Source organism: Marmota flaviventris, chromosome 7 (genome assembly GCF_047511675.1).
Source record: "Marmota flaviventris isolate mMarFla1 chromosome 7, mMarFla1.hap1, whole genome shotgun sequence".
NCBI lineage: Eukaryota > Metazoa > Chordata > Mammalia > Rodentia > Sciuridae > Marmota > Marmota flaviventris.
In genome coordinates, this window is record NC_092504.1 from 33,090,114 (window position 1) to 33,110,999 (window position 20,886).

The 20,886-nt window shown below is 40.0% G+C and overlaps 1 protein-coding gene across 4 annotated transcripts in view; it reads left to right on the forward strand.

Moving 5' to 3' along the window:
* The window catches only part of Limch1 (LIM and calponin homology domains 1), a 328,214-nt gene that overhangs the window by 117,243 nt on the left and 190,085 nt on the right, over positions 1-20,886 (forward strand). For all 4 annotated transcript variants that reach the window (XM_071614252.1, XM_027936218.3, XM_071614253.1 and 1 more), the window contains exon 2: positions 20,286-20,356. In XM_071614252.1, the coding sequence (XP_071470353.1) occupies positions 20,286-20,356 (71 nt within the window). The remainder of the gene's footprint in view (positions 1-20,285; positions 20,357-20,886) is intronic.

Here is a 20,886-nt window from a genome sequence, read left to right on the forward strand (position 1 = left end):
TTTATTTTGAGACAGGGTTTCACTAAGTTGCTTAGGGCCTTGCTAAGTTGCTGAGGCTGGCTTTGAACTTACAATCCTCCAAAGCCTTAGCCTCCAAAGCTGCTGGGATTATAGGCATCTGCCAGTGTGCCTGGCTATGATCTATTTTTTATGACACTGATTCATGTGCTTTTGTTCCTGGGCTTCCCTGTTCTTTGTACACATTACTCTTTTCTCCTTTCCTAACTGAACTCACCCCCCTTGCTGGAAGGCTTCTGTCTCCTAGCAACCCAGTCTCACTTGCCTAGTTCGCTTCTCTGAGTCCTATACCCTAGCACACATGTCATTTTTCTTTCCTTAATTTTGCTGAAAACTGGATACCTTACATAGTATAATTTAAGAATTATTTTATGGCTTAAAATATTCTGCCCAGGGCAGGCAAAACTGTAGGTACTTGCTGCTCCATTAATCTACTTTTTATTTTTTCAAAAGAAGCAATAAAAACCTTTGGTGTATTGCTGAAGTATTAGCTCTTCTGATTTTTCAGTTTTGGTGATTGACTTAATTTTTTTGCTGCTATCACAGAATACCACAGACTAGAAAAATTATAGAGAAAATAAACTTATTTCTTGTCATTCTGGAGGCTGGGAAGTTCAAGAACATGGTGCTGGCACCTGTCAAGGGTCTTCTTGCTGCATCTCAACATGGCAGAAGGGCAAGTGAGCATATATGAGCCAGAGAGGGGTGCGGGGAGAGAGAGCAAGAGAGATAGAGGGGGCCCAACTTATATCTACTCCCATGATAAGTACCCCACTCCCTGCTTGTGTGATAAAAGTATCAGGAAGGCTTTGCCTTTTGAAGGTCACACTTCTTCATACCTTTACAATGGCAGTTACATTCCAACATGAGTTTTGGAGAGGACATACAACCCAGAGAAGTGGCTTATTTACATTTTTTAAAATAGGTATACCAATACAAAAATGGCCAAACAATACCTGTTTGGTGCCTGTTTACCCCTCATATACAGTTCACCAATTCTCTAGAAAGCCAGGATTTCTCATGCAAGTTCCACAGAATGCTGGCCCCAACCCAGACTTCCGGAAAAGAGGTCTTGCTAGACAGATTGGGAAACATTGTATTTTATCCCACTGGACAATCTCATTAACATATTGTCAGCAGTGAGAAGCACAAAGTTAAAAAATGTTTTTTCAATATAGCATTCCCCACACTTACTTGACCATGGATCCTTTTTTTCCGCATCAAATCTCTTTACATCCCACGGAGCCTAGGTTCCTATAGAACACACTTTGTGAAATGCTGCTGTAAGCATTTTTCTCCTGGGTAGGCCAGAGAATAAATGTGAAATCTAGTCCCTATGAAATAATAATTTCCCTACAGACGTTATGTGATGAACAATAACTTTTCCCCAATGCCATCAAAATAGATGGTGTGTGTGCATGCGTGTGTGTGTGTGTGTGTGTATGTGTGTATATTTTAGGAAATACAGAAAGAGGCAAGAGGCTGAAAGGTGCACATTATTTACTGCATCTTCTTTTAGATGTCGGGTCTGTTTCCTTGTCTTCCCTTAAGTTTGTCATTCTGTGCAATCGCACGTCCTGTCCCATCACTTCTTCATGATGGAAGAAGTGAAGGAAATCAAGCATCAGGCAGCAATTACAAAAACAGAGAAATAACAGAGCCAATGGTTGCTGCACATAGCATTAATCCCCACCCAGACACCCCGTCTCCTTTTACAACAGATCCCTGTGTCAATCAGCAGTAAAGTAGTAACTGGTCTGCCTTACTAGTTCCACTTACCTGGCGCTGTAATCAGTATGCTTTGGACAGTATGTGTCCATTTCTTGGAAGTGGGATGTTCTCTTCCCTTTGTCCTCTAAAAATTTATTACAACTGCTGAACTGCCCACAAACTAGTTAGCAGTGATATCACTGAATACTAGCATGGGCTGGAGATTGTTATTAGCTTTGCTATTGTTCTTGGTTCTCTTATATAACAGAGGAAGGAGACATGTGTTTTTAAATTCAGTTAGAAACTTCTCAATATTTATATAGTTATATGCTTTCTTTTTGATGATTATTTAATGAAATTCTCCAGTGTCACAGATATTCAGAAATTATAATACAGTTGGAACACTGCTTTGAAGTTAACTGTTGTATGTATGGAATACAGATTGTGAGTTTATAGTAGGGTTCTGGAGCCAGGTTATATGACTGGGGAGAAAGGATCATAACTGTTTCTTTCCCACTCTGCATTCAATGACATCAGGTTGAGCTTGAATTCAGCCATGATGGGAATAATCATACCACTAGGATTGACAATAGCTATACATTAGGGATCCCTCATGCCCCATGAGAAAGGCTGTTAACCACTTAGCAGAACACCATTGGTCCTCGGTCATCTCTCAGGATGGCCTGGTCACAAGTTGTATATCCCTTTTCTGAAATGTTTAGGATCAGAGTGTTCAGATTTTGGAGTATTTGCATATATATAATGATATATCTTGGTGTTGAGACCCAAGTCTAAGCATGGAATTCATTCATGTTTCATGTATATCTTATCCATATAGCCTGAGTGTGATTTTGTATAATATTTTAGTGCACCTGCATTTGGCTGCCACCCATCTCATGAGGTCAGGTATTGGAATGTTCTCTTGTGTTGTGTTGGCTTGCAACAAATTTTGGATTTGAGATCATTTCAGATTGTTTGGATTTTTTGGATGAGGGATGCTTAACTTGTACAGAGTATTTCTAAAATATAATCAAGGACTTCTTTAAACATAGTGTTATAAAAGTGACACAATTGCCTTTCAAATCTTTCCCCTTTAGTCATCTGCCTAGTCTTTTGGTTAATGAAGTTTACCTGTGAGTACGAGGTCCTGTTGTTTGTAGGTTGGTTTTTTATTTGTATGGTTTGTAAAAAATATTCTTCTTGTTTTTTCTTTAATCTCACTGGGGTAGTTCAGTGTTACACTGTGTTCTTTTACTTCTTTTTAACACTGGCAATGGGACTCCTCCCTCATGGATGAGGACATTGTTTGTGGAGGTGGAGGTAACAGGAGCCAGGGGCCAAGGCTAGCTACACTCCTGGGAATCCAAGATGGCAGCTGCTCATCTGTCAGCACAGACACCTCACCACTGGGTCTAGGGGCCCAGTGATGGATGGCATGGGCTGGGATCACCTCCTGCTGTCTTCATCACAACCCAGCCAAAAGAACAGATTTCCTGCCATAGAACATTATTTGGAAGTTGAAAGAGGCAGAGGGTGATAAATAGGGCAATGTTTTGTTGTGGAAATGGCTAGCAGTTTAAATGAGGCATCTCATCTTCCTTCCTTCTCTCCCTCTCTACCCTCCATTACTGGATATGTATTTTTATTTTATAGGAGATCCAGTTGTATCTAGAATCATCCAAGCTAGATTCTTTGGATACTTGTAGTGGTTTTTTTTTTTTTTTTAAAAAAAAAAACACAGATAAAAACCTTGTGGCATTACAAAATTATTATTAGTTTACCCTCCTGGCGCTGAGGAGTGAATGGATGATGAGTGTGCAGATGTTCTGATACCTTTCTGGATTTGGGGGATCATTTCTTATTCAATATGTTGAGGAAAAGGTACTGCTGAGAGCCACGGCTGAGTCTGTATGGCCCCTGGCATTTTGCCAACAGTATTGATTGACAGGCGAGGCATTACTATCCGCCTCTGCCGCAACTTTTGAGTTCTCGCACTATTTTGGAGTTCTCGTGGGGATTTCCGGGGATTCCCCGAGAGTTCCCATTGGTTGGGGAAGTGCAGGAGGAGGGATTTCCGGGAGAGATATTTCCGGCTGGGGGTTCCTGGACAAGCCTCGTGGCGTTCAGGACGATTCCCCGGGAGCTGTGTGAAGTGTTTTCCTACAGTTTAAAAATAAAGTTTGTCCATTCATCTATTGAAGGGCATCTGGGTTGGTTCCACAGTCTAGCAATTGTGAATTGTGCTGCTATGAACATCGATGTAGCAGTATCCCTGTAGTACGCTCTTTTAAGGTCTTCGGGGAAAAGTCCAAGAAGGGCAATAGCTGGGTCAAATGGTGGTTCCATTCCCAGCTTTCCCAGGAATCTCCATACTGATTTCCAGATTGGCCGCACCAGTTTGCAGTCCCACCAGCAATGTACAAGAGTACCCTTTTCCCCACATCCTCTCCAGCACTTGTTGTTGTTTGACTTCATAGTGGCTGCCAATCTTACTGGAGTGAGATGGTATCTTAGGGTGGTTTTGATTTGCATTTCTCTGACTGCTAGAGATGGTGAGCATTTTTTCATGTACTTGTTGATTGATTGTATGTCCTCCTATACACCATGGAGTATTACGCAGCACTAAAAAATGACAAAATCATAGAATTTGCAGGGAAATGGATGGCACTAGAGCAGATTATGCTTAGTGAAGCTAGCCAATCCCTAAAAAACAAATACCAAATGTCTTCTTTGATATAATGAGAGCAACTAAGAACAGAGCAGGGAGGAAGAGCAGGAAGAAAAGATTAACATTAAACAGATAGATTAGGTGGGATGGAAAGGGAGAGAAAAGGGAAATTGCATGGTAATGGAGGGAGACCCTCATTGTTATACAAAATTACATATAAGAGGTTGTGAGGGGAATGGGAAAATAAACAAGGAGAGATACGAATTACAGTGGATGGGGTAGAGAGAGAAGATGGGAGGGGAGGGAGGGGGGATGGTAGAGGATAGGAAAGGTAGCAGAATGCAACAGTCACTAGTATGGCAATATGTAAAAACGTGGGTGTGTAACTGATGTGATTCTGCAATCTGTATTTGGGGTAAAATTGGGAGTTCATAACCAACTTGAATCTAATGTATGAAATATGATATGTCAAGAGCTTTATAATGTTTTTAACAACCAATAAAAAAAAATTAAAAAAAAAAAAAAGAAAGAGGCAGGGGGAGAGGAAAGGGGAGGAAAAAGAAAGAGGGGGCACCTAATAGGGAAGGAGGAGATCAAATGATCCCTGTTTGCAGATGGTACAATTTTATACATAGAAAAAAACAAAGACCTGGTCAAAAACTGTTAAAACTGATAAATGAGATCAATAAGGTTGTAGAAAGCAAAATTCCTATGTCACTAGATTTTTAATACGTCAAAAATGAAATGCTGAGAAAGAAATCAAGAAAGCAACCCCTTTCACAGTAGCTAACAAAAAATAAAATACCTTGAAATAAATTTAACCACTGAAATTTACAAAATATTAATGAAAGAAAGTGAAAGAGAACACAAAAAATGGAAAGAATCTCTTATTCATCAATTGGAATAATTATTGTTTAAATGTCCATACTATTTTCACAGTAGTAGATTTTGAATATTCCCGACATAAAGAAATAGCATAAGTTTGAGGTGACAGATGTGCCGATTACTGTGATCTGAACATTACAAACTATATACATGTACTGAAATTTCACATTGCATTCCATAAGTATGTATAATTAGTATGTCAATGAAAATAAAAATATATGTCAATGAAAATAAAAATATATTTTTAAAATGAAAAAAAAACAAACAAACAAAAAAAAAGTTTGTTCCTGCTTCAGTGGCTAGTGATTTGTGCCCAGCCAGACTGTGGCAAGGTACTTTGGAGAGAGAAAGTGGCATGGGCAGGGAGAGTCAGGTTTTAATTTGCAGTTCGCCCAGTAATAGGGACAGATCTGTTTAGGCAGCATAGCCTACTGGCTAGGAGTGTGGACAAAAGCCAGACTACCCAGCCTTTTATCCTGGCTCTGCTACCTGCTAGCCACTGGAAATTGGGCAAATTACCTAATGGTCTGCATTTCCATTTCTTTATCTCAGAAACAGGGACAATAATACTTTTTTATACCAGGGCTCCTGGTGGCCCACTGAGCTCCTTTGTGTGAATTTGAATAAGACCTCTCCTGGGTGGACTTAGTTCAGACAGAGGTTTTACCTGAATTAGGAAAACTGGACTCTTCCTTCAGAAGGGTCTGGGTGGCTTGGCCAAGGGAACTCAGCCCAGGTTTTTTACCTTGTCCGGGGCACAACCTGTGCAATCAGCCATGGTAGCTCTGATCACCACGCAGGGCACCAAGGAGTCAATGAGTTGATTAAGTTTCAATAAAAGATACTGTTACTATTATCACCATCATTTCACCGTGAGAGGCTAGAGTGGAAGAGGGTTCAGAGGATCCTAGTGCAGAGCGATCCCAGAGAATGAAGCAATTTGCAGGAAGCCTTTGGTTATTAGAATTGTGGCTGGAACCCAGTTCTTTTTTTCTTTATTTTTTAATATTTATTTTTTTGTTTTAGTTGACACAGTTTCTTTATTCGTTTTTATGTGGTGCTGAGGATTGAACCCAGGGCCTCACATATGCTAGGTGAGCGCTCTACCATTGAGCCACAACCCCAGCCCTGGAACCCAGGTTTTTTGACTCTTGGCCCGTCTCCACATGCTGAGTAGGTGTCCCTGGAAAATTATTTGATTCAAACAGAAGAACCATTGATGGCCCTCCTAGAGACATTCAGATGATGAACTCTCAGAAGCCAGTATGGTGGCTTTTGTTTTTTCCTAAAATCAAATAGTCCATTGATTATCTTTGTCCAGTATTCAGATGTTCACTTTAAAATATATTATACATGAAGGGATTCCAATAGAATAGAGGAAGGGGACTGAGAGGGAGGGAAGAGGCAAGGCATGGGGAACCAAGGGGGATGGGAGGACACATAGATGTATTAGTAGATAATTTAAAGCACTTTGGGAAAGTTATGATATTTTTTCATAAAATATGTAACCCTATACCTTTCACACGCTGAGGTGCTCAAAAATGGTTTCATCTTTGTTTTGGCCTTTGAATTCTAAGCTTTGATTCTGTGATTCAAAGGATGTCACTTTGTGAAAATATTTGCATTGTAAGGATGCAGATGTTGCTTTTGCAAAGAATTAAATACTAAGTACATGCAGAATGCCGGTGAGTTCAGAAAGAAAAGAGTTATCTAAAATACATCTCATTATAAAAAAATAAGATAAAATAAACTCTGCAGTAGGCATGTGTGGATCACAGCCACCAGGTTAATAGAGGATGCTGCATGCAGTTTGATTATGGTTTGTCCACTCCAAAACTTGTGTTGAAGCTTAATTCCTCAAGGCAACCATGTTGGGGAATGTGGCCTTGTGGGACGTGTTTGGGTCATGGGAGTGAAGCCCTAAGGAATAGATGGCCTTCTAGTGGGAGTGAGTTCTTATTCTTCTGGGACTGGATTAGTTCCCTTGACAGCCAGTTGTTACAAAGCAAGAGTACCCCTTATTTTTGTCTCTTCTGGGTACTCACTTGTCCCTCCACTTTCTGCCATGAGTTGAAGCCAGAAGTCAAACACATGTTGGCACTTGGTCCTGGATTTCCTAGCCTTCAGGAGCACAAGCTACATAAATGTCCTTATTAATGACCCAGTCTCTGGTATTGTGTTATAGAACAGAAAATGGACAAATACAGTGGATGTGTACTTGTGCTGTATTAGAACTAAGACCTTTTAAAAGTGACATTTGCTACTGCGAAGTTTTTTTTCTGAGCAATTCCAAATGGAAGACATCTTTAGTTACTAAAAATGAGGTTGAGCCACTGAAGAGGTTTAGCTTCCATATTCCCAGTACACTTTAAATTGCAAATGATAACACAAGTTGCTATGGTTTGTATGTGGTTTATGCCCCAATTCATGCTGGACTTTACTCCCCATTTTGAGGTATTAATTCAATTATGGTGATTAGAATTGGGGCCTTTGGAGATAGTTAGGATTCAATAAGGTCATTAGGTTGGGGCCTTCATGATTGAAAACTGGTGACTTTATAAGAAGAAGGAGAAAGAGTTCAGATATTCCTGTGCTTTCATAAAGAAAAGAGTTCTTTATTTGTGTGAATACACACACACACACTCACATACTTGCATGCTCCCTGACCCTTGTCATGTGATTCACTGTGCTGCCTCAGGACTCCGCCAGAAGGATGGCCAACACCAGATTTCACCCCTCAACCTTGCATCTCCAGAACCAAGAGCCAAAACAAACCTTTTCCTTTTAGAGTAAACTGCCTCAGGCATTTTGTTATAGTAATTAAAAATAGTCTAATATAAAAATGTGGAAAATCACATAAAGCAAATACATAGGTTGGTTAAGTATCGAAGGTGAATAGTCTTGCACTGACTACCCAAATAGAGAAATAGTATTTTCTACCCTAGAAGCACTTCTTGTCCTCATTCACAATGATCATACCTTCCCTCTTTCCCCTAAGTCACTCTCCCCATTTTCTATTGGTCACATGCCTGCTTTTTCTTTAGTGCCAAAGTCCAACTTTATTTTTATTTTTTTTGTTTTAAAAAGGCTGTTTAAAATTTCATCATCTTATCTTTATACTGGGTATTTTGCCATGTTTTATTTTCGTTTGGTAATCTAATAACGTGTTTGGGTGAAATCTAGTAGTTTTCTAACTTGACTTTGATGCCTTTTTCAATGCTCAATGTGGTGATGTACAGCAGTTTTGTGGTTACTTTGAATTCTTAGCTGAAAATTATTCAGTTTTTAGAATATCAAATAGTGAAATTGATCACTTCTTCAGACAGCTCTACACCGTTTCCAGGACTGTGTGTACTTGGCAGAGCATCTAGTTCTAGTTCATTGCCCAAAAATCGGGAAGCTGAGGGGTTGACCCTTCTGCCTTTCCATCCCCAGCACTAACATCATGTCGATTTGATGACTGGCCACCACCAATTCTGTGTAGTGAGCAAGTGACAGAGCAAGTTGAACATAAATATGGGGACCCAGAGTGAGCCTGCAAATGACTGTCATCCAAAGAAATATGAAAATACACTCCTAGAAATTAAGGAGGAAGCACTGATGTGGTTGTTGACCTGAATACTTTCTCTGGGCTATTGAATCACTTTCAGCCCTAGCTCCTAAACAACGTTGTATTATGAATATTTTGAAACATTCAAAATGAAGGGAGGAAGGAAAAAAAGAAAAGAAAGAAGGAAGGTTTGGTTTAAAGAAACCCATATACCCACCACCTACTTTCAACCATTAGCATATTCTCTATTTGCTTCCCACTCACGCACATTCCTAATACTTTGAGTCAACCATTTGAACAAACTTGAGATGTCAGACAGCTTTCTCTCTAAATGTTTTACTATGTACCTCCAAAGCATGAGACCGTTCTCCCACATCGCCACCACGCCATTATTACTGTTCATAAAGTGAACAGTAATATCGGGTGGCCAGTATGTATTCATAGCAACCCAGATGTCATCGGTAATGGTTCTTTCCTACTAGGATCTCATGAAGGAAGATGCTTTGCAATTTGTTATGATCTCTCTCTCTCTTTTTTACGTAGTAACTTTTCCCCTTTTCTTCATGATATTGACTTTTCAAAGTCCGGTTTTGTTACAAAATGTGTCACTTTTTATATTTGCATGATTGTCTCTCTGTGGTCAGTGTGTATAGGTGGCTGTCACATGGGCCTCACTGTTCAATTCTGTGCTCAGCATTCACAAACCCAGCTTCGTTTTTGATGTGACAATTTTTCCTCAGCTGCCCTCTCTTTCTCCTAAGCAGTATTTATGAAAAAGACAAAAAAAAAAAAAAAAAAAAAACTGGAAGCCACCTGATTTTAGACATTTCAGCTAGGGATTTTCTTCTTAAATGTGAAACAAACAAAAAACAAACAAAAAAACCCCACGCAATAGAACTACCATTTTTACACACTAAGTACTAAATGTGCTACCAAATGGCTTCTACTCTGACACCCTTGGAAAACAGACTTCTATAATCAGCTTGCTGACAGGTGATGGAGGCGCGGTGTTGTGGTTTAGATATGAAGTGTCCCCCAAAGACTCATGTGTTGAAAGCTTGTTCCCCAGTATAGCAGGTGGGGCTTTGGGGAAGTGATTTGATCTTGAGGGTTCTGGTTAATCCACTGGTAGATTAATATTTTTGATGGCATTATGGGAGGTGGTGGAAATTTTAGGAGGAAAGGCCTAGTCAGAGGAAGTAGACCACTGGGGAGATGTATTTCTGGAAGGGTATTTCTTGTCCCTCATGACTTCTACATGCTCTGTCTCAGTTCCTGGCTGCTATGAGGTGAGCAGCTTGCCTCTGTCACACCCTCTTGCCATGACTTTCTGCCTTATGCAATTATGTCAGCTGACCATGGTGTGAAAACTCTGAAACCATGAGACAAAACTAATCTTTGCTCCTCTAAGTTGTTCTTCTCAGATATTTGTCACAGCGATGAGAAGCTAACTAACACACTTGCACTAGGGTCCTATTATAGAGACAGAGAAAAAGGATAGACTTAAAATATGGAGCGACAATACTGCTGTTCTGGGTCATTTGTGCCTCTGTGATGTTGGGAGGGGTATGGTTGAACAGGTTGGCTTAGCGGACAGATTTCAAAACTATTGTGCTCAGATCTGCTTAATTCAAAGATTTTATACTTCGCTGTGCTGAGGACTAGGTAACAGTTGCACGACAGATTTGCCAAAATTAACTCAGAACGAAAATATTTATTTAAGGAGCAACATGACACCGGGGTATAAATAACAGGCTAAACACATCTCCGCTTCTGGAAACAAAGACTCCTGCTTAGCCCTCAGCACTCTGCTGGCCCCACATCCTTCTGGATTCTTCATTCTCTTTGCTCTTGAATCAGTTGCGAAGGCATTTGGTTGTGTTGGGGCTCATTGTGAGTGTTGCCTGTCTTTCTCTGTGGTTCTGCCTTTTTGTAAGACCAGGGCAGCTTGAGGATGTGCAGACACAGTCACGCCAACACCACGCACATATCCCCGGACTGACCCATTTTCCATGTTTAGATTAATACAATGGCTGGATCCAAGGATGGAACGCTCCCAGGGTGCCCTTGAACATCCGCTGTATTCCTAATTAGATTTTTTTTTTTTTGGTCTGTCAATCTGTGGCTATAAACAGCGCCTTCTGGTTTTCTGATGACATGATGAAAATATAAATGGATTCTGCAGATTGCATTTTATTATCCTCAATATTAAGCACTCAGAGCTGGTGCTAGAAATAATTGTGGGCTGATAATGTTGATGAAATAACCCCAGGCCTGGGCTTCTGTGCCGTTTCCTTGCCAACCCAAACTGAAGAGCTATAAGGAGCTATTGTTGTTAAAGAAAGTGTAGCGATGTAATTGCCACCAGAGGAGGAAGAGTCAGGCCTGCAGGTGCCATGTGGTGGGGCGTGAAGCGCTGGCCTGCATGAGGGAGTGCAACACCCTCACTGCTGGCCAGCTGCATCGTGACCTTGGGCAAGTCACTTAATTTGTAGGATATTATTTTTCTTACCTGTAAAATAGAGGGGGTGGCACATAACCTGGACTTTTTTCTGATGTACAAAAGTGAAACATATGGATCTATAGAAAGATCCCTGAATGCTGTGTGGGCGGTGGCTTGTTAAAGGCCCCACAGATGGCCACTGCAGTTGTCTTGCTAATAGATAATAGAGGCTTGGACTAGTGACACAGTGTAGAGACCTAAAATAGATTGTGGAGAGAAAGCACTGCTCTTCTGGTGATTTGAATGCGTCTCTGTGTTGTTCCGGGGACGGAGATGATAATACCATTCATTGCTATGGAGAAGCCCAAAGGTGGAGCAGGTTGGACTAGGGGACAGACAGACATTTTGTATTGATCATGTTCAGTGTGAAATATTTATTAGGAACCTAGGAGGAGATGTGGAGTGAGATACTGAATGTTTGATCGTGGACTTGAGGTTTGAGTTCCATGTGTTAAAATTGTGTTATCCTTATATAGGAGAGAGAGAAAGCTGAGGGACTGGATGGGATTGTCCAGGGGAGGGTGTGTGTATGTGTGTGTGTGTGTGTGTGTGTGTGTGTGTTTTAGAGAGAGAAATGAAGAGGAGAAAAGGCCATTTTACCTTTTTTTTTTTTTAATGGTTAGAAAGGGAATGAGATAGAGTCTGTAATGCAGTGGGAAAAGAAGTATTTGTTTAATGAGGCAGAACAAGAACTAGGAGTGTTGGAGGGGTGAAGCCTGGGAGAGGCAAGTGATCCCCAAAGGAAGGAGTGGTTGATTCCTGTTGCTGAGACATTATGATCAAATGAGAAAAATGTCTTCCGAGTTAGATTTCATGAAGAGAAGAGGGGAACTAATAAGGTCAGGCCTCCTTTGAGATCAGGGAGGAAAGAATGGAAAAGAGGATTAGAAAAAGAGAAACCAAGATCTCTAGCAATTTGGTCATTGTTGCCAATAATGACAATGAAATGTATTGATCTCTAACTGTGAGTCAGAGACTGTGGTGATGGTCTTATGCACATTGATTCATTTGTTCTTCACGCAAACCACGGAGGTAGGTACTATTATCTACTATTATCGTACCTTCAGTGGGTCTGGGGAAACCAAGGCTTAGCACAATAGGGAAAGCAAGGCTTACTACAAGACCACTGACCTACCTGAGAGGATTTAACTTGTGCAGCTGGAGCTGTAAGTTCAACTCAAGTCTAACTCTTGACTTTTTGAGATTTTTTTTTCTTTGAACTAAATGAAGACAGCTTGCGGGTGACCAGGTTGTGAGGCTAGGGTAATGGAAACTGGATACTCATGTAGGAGATTTGGGTTGTGAAAGGAAAGAGAAAAACAGGATGGTGGTTGAAGAGCTGGACTGAATTAGGTTTTTTTTAGGAAAAGAGGGAACTTATTATGCTACTGGCAGAAAGATGAAGGATGCTGTGGGCAGAGAAAGGCATGGGGAGGGATAGGATCCCAGCCCTGACAGGGGAAGCCAGTGTGGACAGAGAACAGATATTTCTTCCATGTGAGCTGGCAGGAAAAAATGGAAAGGTAGGTGTGGCCATGGTATGCTGAGGGGTGTGGGGTGGGGTGGGGACTGAGGTGGCAGTCCTGAAGGAAAACTGGACCAGGTGGTCTCTGTTCCATTGTGATTCCAACAGTGAGGGTAGATGGGGGTGCAGGGGAGTCCACCAGGATGTCATTAAGAGAAATAAGCAAAATGTCCCTCTAGAATAATCCCTTCAGGAGTTGGAAGCTATGGGAAATGGGGAAATAATTACTAAAGAATCCTCCCTTAATCCCATCTTCTGGGGTATCTCTTGCTCTAGGTTCAAGTACAAGCCAGAGTCTTGGCATTAATTGTGTAATTATTTTTAAATATAAAATATTGTAAGCACAAAGTCCTTCCCTGTGATGTGGTGCCCCCTCGGGCACATCTGATCCATCACTCTCCCCTTCCTGCCTACAGGACCCTGCGCTCAGCCCTTACAACTTTTGGTCTTCGTTTGAAGAAACCATCAGCCAGATGCCTGGAGTGTCTACACCATCTCCTCCTTTTTCCTTCAAAACCAACTCAAATGCCAACCTCCTAAAGGCCTTCTTTGTCTTAGGCAGAGGGAGCTTATTCTTTGGCTTTCCCGTAGTCTTTTCCTTAGATACTTCATAGAATGATGCTTAAGAGCATGGATTAAATTCATGCCCTGCTATTTACTAGCTTTGTGCCCTTGAGCAAATTACCCAACCTCTCTGAACCTAGCTTTTTTCAACTTTAAATTGGGCATAATAATCAAACACCTTAAAGTCATTATGAGAAATAATTAATATGTTTCAGGTATATACAGGAGACATATGGTAGATATTCTAGGAATGTGAGTATCTGTCATTCTGCTCCTTCTTTGGTCATGCAATTTATTCATTCCTTTCTTCTTGCTCTTGATTCTTTCTGTCCACATTTGTCTTCCAACAGTTTACTGTATTATCATGTTTCTTCTGTCCCTTGGTTGTGATGCCTACTGAGTAGGGTCTAAATCCTGCAGTTTGGCTCTCACTCGTGCCTTTTATAGGCCTGGAATGAAATAGGTATTCAGTAAATTGATTGGTTGGTTGAAAATTCTTGCTTAAGGGAGTATAACTCATGGTTGTTTCCAAAGTGCTTCTGTAGAATTTTGATTTGATTTTTCTAGCAATCCTCCAGGGGGTTTATTTATCAGAAAATGTGAAAAATAAGACCAATTCTATGCTGCTTTATTTTACATTATAGGTATCAAAATATGCAGAGTTCTTCTTGTTAATTAAGTCAAGTAGGATCAGAAGAGAAGTAAGCATAATGAACTGCAAATAATCTCAGTGAATTAAGGAGGTGTGACTTTTTTCATTAACAGTTTGTAGGAGGAAATCACAGCCTTCTGAAAAATGTACTTGGTTTTACACAATTTATGGAAAATAGTCTTTCAAAAGTTGTCAAAATCTACTCAATAAATCCCAGAAACTTAGGTGACTGAAACAGGAGGATCACAAGTTTGAGGCAAGACTGAGCATCTTAGCGAGACCCTGTCTCAAAAAGCAAGAAAGAAAGAAAGAAAAATTTAAAATGGGGGTGGGGGGCAGTGGCTGGAGCTGTCGTTCAGTGATGGAGTGCCCCTGGGTAGAATCCTCAATATGTTTAAAAAAAAAAAAATCTACTAAGTCTTATATTTGGTTTCTGTTGCTTTACTCTAGGGAGCATTATTTTGTCACCCAACAATCTCCTCCCAAGTTCATTATCCTAGGGTTATTTATTTAAAATGCTCTTCAGACCTGCAGTTTGTTAGTGGATTGTGGTTCGTCTATCAGATTTCTTTCAAAAAACAACAAAAGATTAATGAAAATATTTCCAAAATGCCATTGATATAAATGGTGACGATCAGGCTTAGAAGCTGATTCTTGGCAGCCTTTGACTCTTCCTGGTGATTACATAATAACAATGGTAACATAGTAATTAGCAGAGTGTAGCATTGTGATGTACAATGTGTTATATTTTAAACACATCATAAAAATGTTTCCATGAGGTTGTGTGGTTTTCTTCATTAGACTGGCTTTTTAAAGTCCTCCATATTTCAGTTATTTGAATGGAATAAACAGATTGCGGGATATGGACAGACTCAGGGACAGAATTACCTTTGAGCTCTATGAAAAGGAAATTGGATACAGATGAGCTTCCTCAATAATCGCTCTCATAAAACCGGGTGATGACACATTATAATGTCTTTCGCTTCTGCCTTTTTGGTTTAATTGCTAAGGAAGATGAAAGTTTTTCTTTGAAAACCATCAAGATTTTGGTAAATTAGCCATTCATCAGCTATTTTTTTTAAATCTGCTTGTTCCTCCAATAAAATGTTTTGGTTAGTAATTAAAATGAATTAATCCTAAGCCATCAAGCAGGAAAAATCAGATGTTGGGCTTTCCTGAAAGGGACATAGGCATAGCTGATGACATATGTGTCCTCATAAGTACTTTTGAAGATCCTCTTGCATGACAAGATGTGTATACGCCTACTTTTAAGATGGTGGTGGTGTCCAATAGCTTTTATCCATGCATTCCTAATAGTGTCTGTGTGTGTGCGTGTGTGTGTGTGTGTGTGTGTGTGTGCTTGTTTGTTTTTATGTTGTTGGGGAACTCTACTACAAGTGAGGTGGGGAGATATTGGGGGGTCTCAAGTGGACTGGTGGCTTGATCTAACTTTGTAGGGTTACCCTAGCTCCCGGGCTGAGGTCAAAGGGAGGCACAGTTGGGAAGCAGAGAGAGCAATTAAGAGACTGGGTGTCAGGTGACAGTGGTTTGGGGAAAGCAGAGGTGGAGGCAGAGAGGAGCAGCCAGGTTCTGCCTAAGTTCTGAAAGAAGAATCAACAGAATTTGTTGATGATGAGTGTCAAAGAGATGGATCAGCACAACTTTAAGATTTGGGTCTGAACAGCTCTAAGGATGGAGTTTCAGGGATGAGCTGACTAGATGGACAAGGAGCAGCGGAGAGGGAGAGCAGGATTTGGGGAGATGATAGGGTGCTCTTGGTGTTCATGCAGCTTCTCCTCTGCTGGCCCCTCAGAGGTTCTGCACCTGGGCTCTCTTTCTGGCCACCCCTCACCTCAGGTTCTGTTCAAGAGTTCTGCTAAGACTCCCATCATGCCCTTGATCTTTGGAGAGGGGTGACAAGATGATGGCTTGGCCAGTTCCTTGACTGAAAGGTTATTGAGAGTCCTCAGTCAGTGGGCATCCAGGTGGGAAGGTGAGGGAAGATTTGGGCTCTCACTTTTCACTTCCCCTGCAAATGGACTGTTGGAAATGGTGATTGACTCTTGGCAGTTATTTTGCTGTTACTAGCAACGACTTCTGCTATCATTAAACAAACAGCAATTAGCAGTCTTTACAGTTAGAATATATAATGTGTGATATTGTAAACACATTATAAAGATGTTGTTGAGAAGGGTTGTTGAGACACAACTTCCAAAATCCTGATACCAATGGAAGGCCCCTACTTTGTGAGTCTGAACTGTTGACTTTGATTAGTGTCATATTTTTAGTCAATTTTCATGGCTATAATGAAATACCCAGGGTGGGCTAACATTATAAAGAAAATAGGTTTATCTCCAAGTTTTGGATGCTGAACATCTAAGCAGCATGGCACAGGCTCTGGTGAGGGCTCCTCCTTGGCTGCATCACCTACCTCATGGTAGTGGCAATGTCAGGAGCACATGCAGGAGTGAAAGGTTGCATCACAAAAGAGGAAGCCAGGGAGAGACTGGGGGTCCCCTAAACCCTTCCAAGGAGGTACACCCAGTGACCTAATGGCCTTGCATTAGTCAGCTTTTTCACTGCAGGACTAGAAGACCTGACCAGAACAATTGTAGAGGAGGAAAAGTTTATTTGGGGGCTCATAGTCTCAGAGGTCTCAGTTCACAGATCACTGGCTCCATTCTTCAGGACTCGAGGTGAGGCTGAAGAGAATGGTGGAAGAGTGTGGTAGAGGGAAGTAGCTTACATGATGGTCAGGAAGGAGAGAGAGAGAGAGAGAGAGAGAGAGAGAGAGAGAGAGAGAGAGAACACGTACACACGCAAAAGAGAGTCCACTCTCCAGATATAAAATATATATCCCAATGTCATGACCCCAGGGACCCACCTCCTCCAGCCACACCCTACCTGCCTTCAGTTACCACTCAGTTAATCCCATCAGGGGATTAATTCACTGATTAGGTTAAGGTTCCCATATCCCGATCCTTTCTCCTCTAAACCTTGCATGGTTTCACACGTGAGCTTTTGGGGAACACCTCACATCCAAACCATAACAGTCTTCCTCTGGATCCTACCTTTTACAGGTTCTGAACCATTTCCCAGTACTGATCCCCTAAGGATTATTCCACCCCCAATTGACAAAAGAAACTTCGAGAGGCCTCATGTCTTACAGGGCCCATCGCTTTCCATTACCATCACTCTGGGGTCCAAGCCTCCAACACAGGAAACTAGGGGTGGGGGGCGAATAACATCTAAACCACAGCAGTATCCTAGGTTGGGCCTTGTGAGTTACTGTGCACATGAATCACATAGGAATCTTTCAGAATGCTGATTCTGATTTAGGAGTTTGTCTCTCTAGCATTCATTCTAGGTGAAGTTGCTGCTGTTGCTGAAAGTTTCAGAAACATATCACTTATTAAGTACTAACAAAGATCCTAACAAAAGTACTGGTGTCTCTCTCCTAAATACTCTGGAAAGAAAATACTAAGATGTTTAAAGTCTGTATTTAAAATATTACTATTTGAAAAGGCATCTTTCTTAATTTTTTTTTTTATCTTGGGAAAAAGTGGTATATATACAAACTGTTAAGAATGACTTTTTTTTAATCTTTCCTCAAATAAGAATGAGAGGAGTTAATAATTTTTGAGGCATTCTATTATTATATTGGCTATTGAGCTGACCTTCTAGTAGAGTCGTAATGAAGATGTTTTATCATAGAACTTGAACTTTGGATTATAAGGAAGAATTGAGACCATTTGATTTCCTCAGGCTGCTCTTGTATCAGGTCTAAGAAAAAACTTATTTTATTTGGTTTTTCTGAGAACGAAGTAATATATATTGATTGTGGAAAGTTTTAGGAAAATGTGGAAAAATTTTAAAAGCACAATAAAAATCATACACAATTCCCACCATGAAGAAATAACACATTGGAATATATTTTGCATGTGTGTGTATGTCTTATAATGTCTGGTTTTGTGGCCAAATAAAATGTATTGGGAAGTATTGTATAGAACTATATTATTTCTTCTATAAATGTTTGGTACAGTTTGCCAGGTAATTCTACTAGTGATGATTTATTTTATGGAAAGGTTATTTCTTTCTTCAGTGCATTAACTATGGTTGTTTGTGTCAAAGAATTTATCAGATTAATCTAAGTTGGCTAATTTAATGGCAAAATTCATTTATAATATCCTCTTTTAATATTTGTAAAATCTGTAATGATGTCATCTGTCATTCTTGAGAGTGGCAATTTATGTTTTCTTTTCTTTTGGCTATACATGTTCCCCAAATACTGTTTCAGTATCTTTCCATAGATTCTCTGTTTTAAAAAAAAAATTTTTTTTTAATCACTTGGATGTTTAGAATTGTGTTACTTAGTTTAAAAATATTTGGGGATGTTCCAGAGATATTTCTGTTGTTAATTTAGAGTTTAGTTTTATTGTGGTGAGGTAACATACCTTGTATAAATGCTTTTAAGTGTATTGAGACTTGCTTTCTGGCCCAGAATTTCATTTGTCTTGATAAATGCTCATTGTGAATTTAAGAAAAACATGTGTCCAGGCAGAGTGGTGCACGCCTGAAATCCTAGTGACTCTGAAGGCCAAGGCAGAAGAATAACAAATTTGAGGCCAGCCTTAGCAACTTAGGGAGACACGGTCTCAAAACAAAAAGTAAAAAGGGCTGGGGGTGCAGTCAAGGATAGAGCACCCCTGAGTTCAATCTCTAGTACCACAAGGTGGGGTGGGGGTGTGTGTATTCTGTTGGAGAGTAGAGTATTTTAGGAATGTCTATTTGGTCAATTTGATCAAAGGTATTGTTCAAGTCTTCTATACCCTTATTAATTTTCTATTTACATGTTTTATCAACTTTTGATTACAAATATTTAAATTTCTGACTCTAATTCTGAATTTGTCTGCTCTTGGCAGTGCTATTTTGGCTTGTGTATCTAGAAGCTTTTTTATTAGGTGCATGAGTATTTAGGACTGCTGTCTTCCCAGTCTACTAGCCCTGTATCATTATGAAGTGATTTTCTCTCTTATTCTTTGTTCTGAACTTTCTTTGATATGAATATGATTATTGCAGCTTTCTTGTGATCAGTGTTAGCATGATGTCTCTTATCTCACTCTTTTATTTGACGTATTTTTGTCTTTATATTTAAAGTGCATATTTGTAGGCAGCATATGGTTGGGTCTTGTTTTTTTAGCCAATTTGACAATTTCTGTCTTTTAATTTGGGGTGTTAAGACCATTATATTTAATGTGATTATTGATATGATTAGATTTAAGCCTATAATCTTTCTGTTTGTTATATTTGTGATTATTAATATGATCAGGTTGAAATCTATAATCTATTTATTTTGTTCTATCTGTGCTATTTATTTATTGCTTTTTAAAAACTGTTAGGGGGCTGAAGATATAGCTCAGTTGGTAGAGTACTTGCCTCGTATGTACAAGGCCCTGGGTTCAATCCCTAGCACTACAACAAACAAACAAAAAACTGTTAGGGTATTTTTGACGGTCCCATTTTATCTCATTTATTGGCTTATTGTCTAGAATTGTTTATTTTGCTATTTTGAGGCTTCTTTGAGGTTATACAATACATACTCACCTGGTAATTGTAGGTGATCCATAAATATGTACTGAATGAACAAATGAATGAGAGTCTCCCTGGGGCCCCAGCCAAGGGTGCTGAGATCCAGAGGCACCACAGTGGCCAGCCGTCCTCTGCTGTCAGATATTTTTTCTTTTTCCAGTGTCTTTTCTCTTTCATATCAGGCTGCTTATAGTTGTTGGCTTTACTCTTCTGGTCTTATGCTAGTGTCTCAAGGTTGGGGATCTATATTCTTTCCTCCACCAACTCCCTGATGTCTTCGTGCACAGAGACTTCATCCTCAGGCGGTACTTCCCATAAGCTTTCTTGAAACTGTGTGTGGGTCAGATCCCTGGATGAAGAGGCCCTGACCTTGACTTATTATGGATGAACCCCTAAAAGTAAAACAAATCCTTACCAGGATGAACAGGATATCTAGAGAAATTCTAAATTTAACTTTAGCTGATCTAGCAAAGATACATATGGGAAAGAAATTCAGGCCTAACAGATTTTTCCCTCTTCTTGGAATGTTATCCGATTTTTCAAGGTTATTGAATATTCTTTAAAAAAATTTGAGTTACCTGATTTAAAAAAGAAAATTCATGCTCTCTTTTTCTTTTCCAGCAAGTAACTGGCAGAAGTTTTGGTGATAAAGATTTTCGGACAGGACTAGAAAATGGAATCCTTCTCTGCGAGTAAGTATAGCCTACGTTCTATTGGTTTGATTCAAGAAGCATCCTAATACTATTCAATTTGTGAAACTTTCAGTGTTTAATTTTTAGTTTATTCACAGCTTGAATATAATTTAAAAATATATCACTAGGCTAGTCAGGAAACAAAAGTAGGTGAGGGAATCTTGGTGCACAATGGGGAGTGGTAGGGACTGCGGCAATTGCAAACTACATAGAAAGGAGAGTCCGTAGCTGGTACTCAGCTCCCACCAAATTTTGCTATGTGACAATTGGGGCCCAGGTGAATGTAAGGGTGTGGATGTTATTGTGGCAAAAGTAGTAACTTTTTCCTTCTCTTGTCAGTCCCAAACAAAAACAGCTGTGCCCAGTGAAAACTGTGTTTCTGTGTATTTACAGCATCTCAAAAGCATGCAGGTCATGTTCCTCAGTGAGCCTACTTCATGGAGATATTTTTATCATATTCAACTTGTGGTATTGGCCAAGTTCAAATGTGGATAATAACTGCAGTATGAAAGTTTTATGTTTTGAAGCTA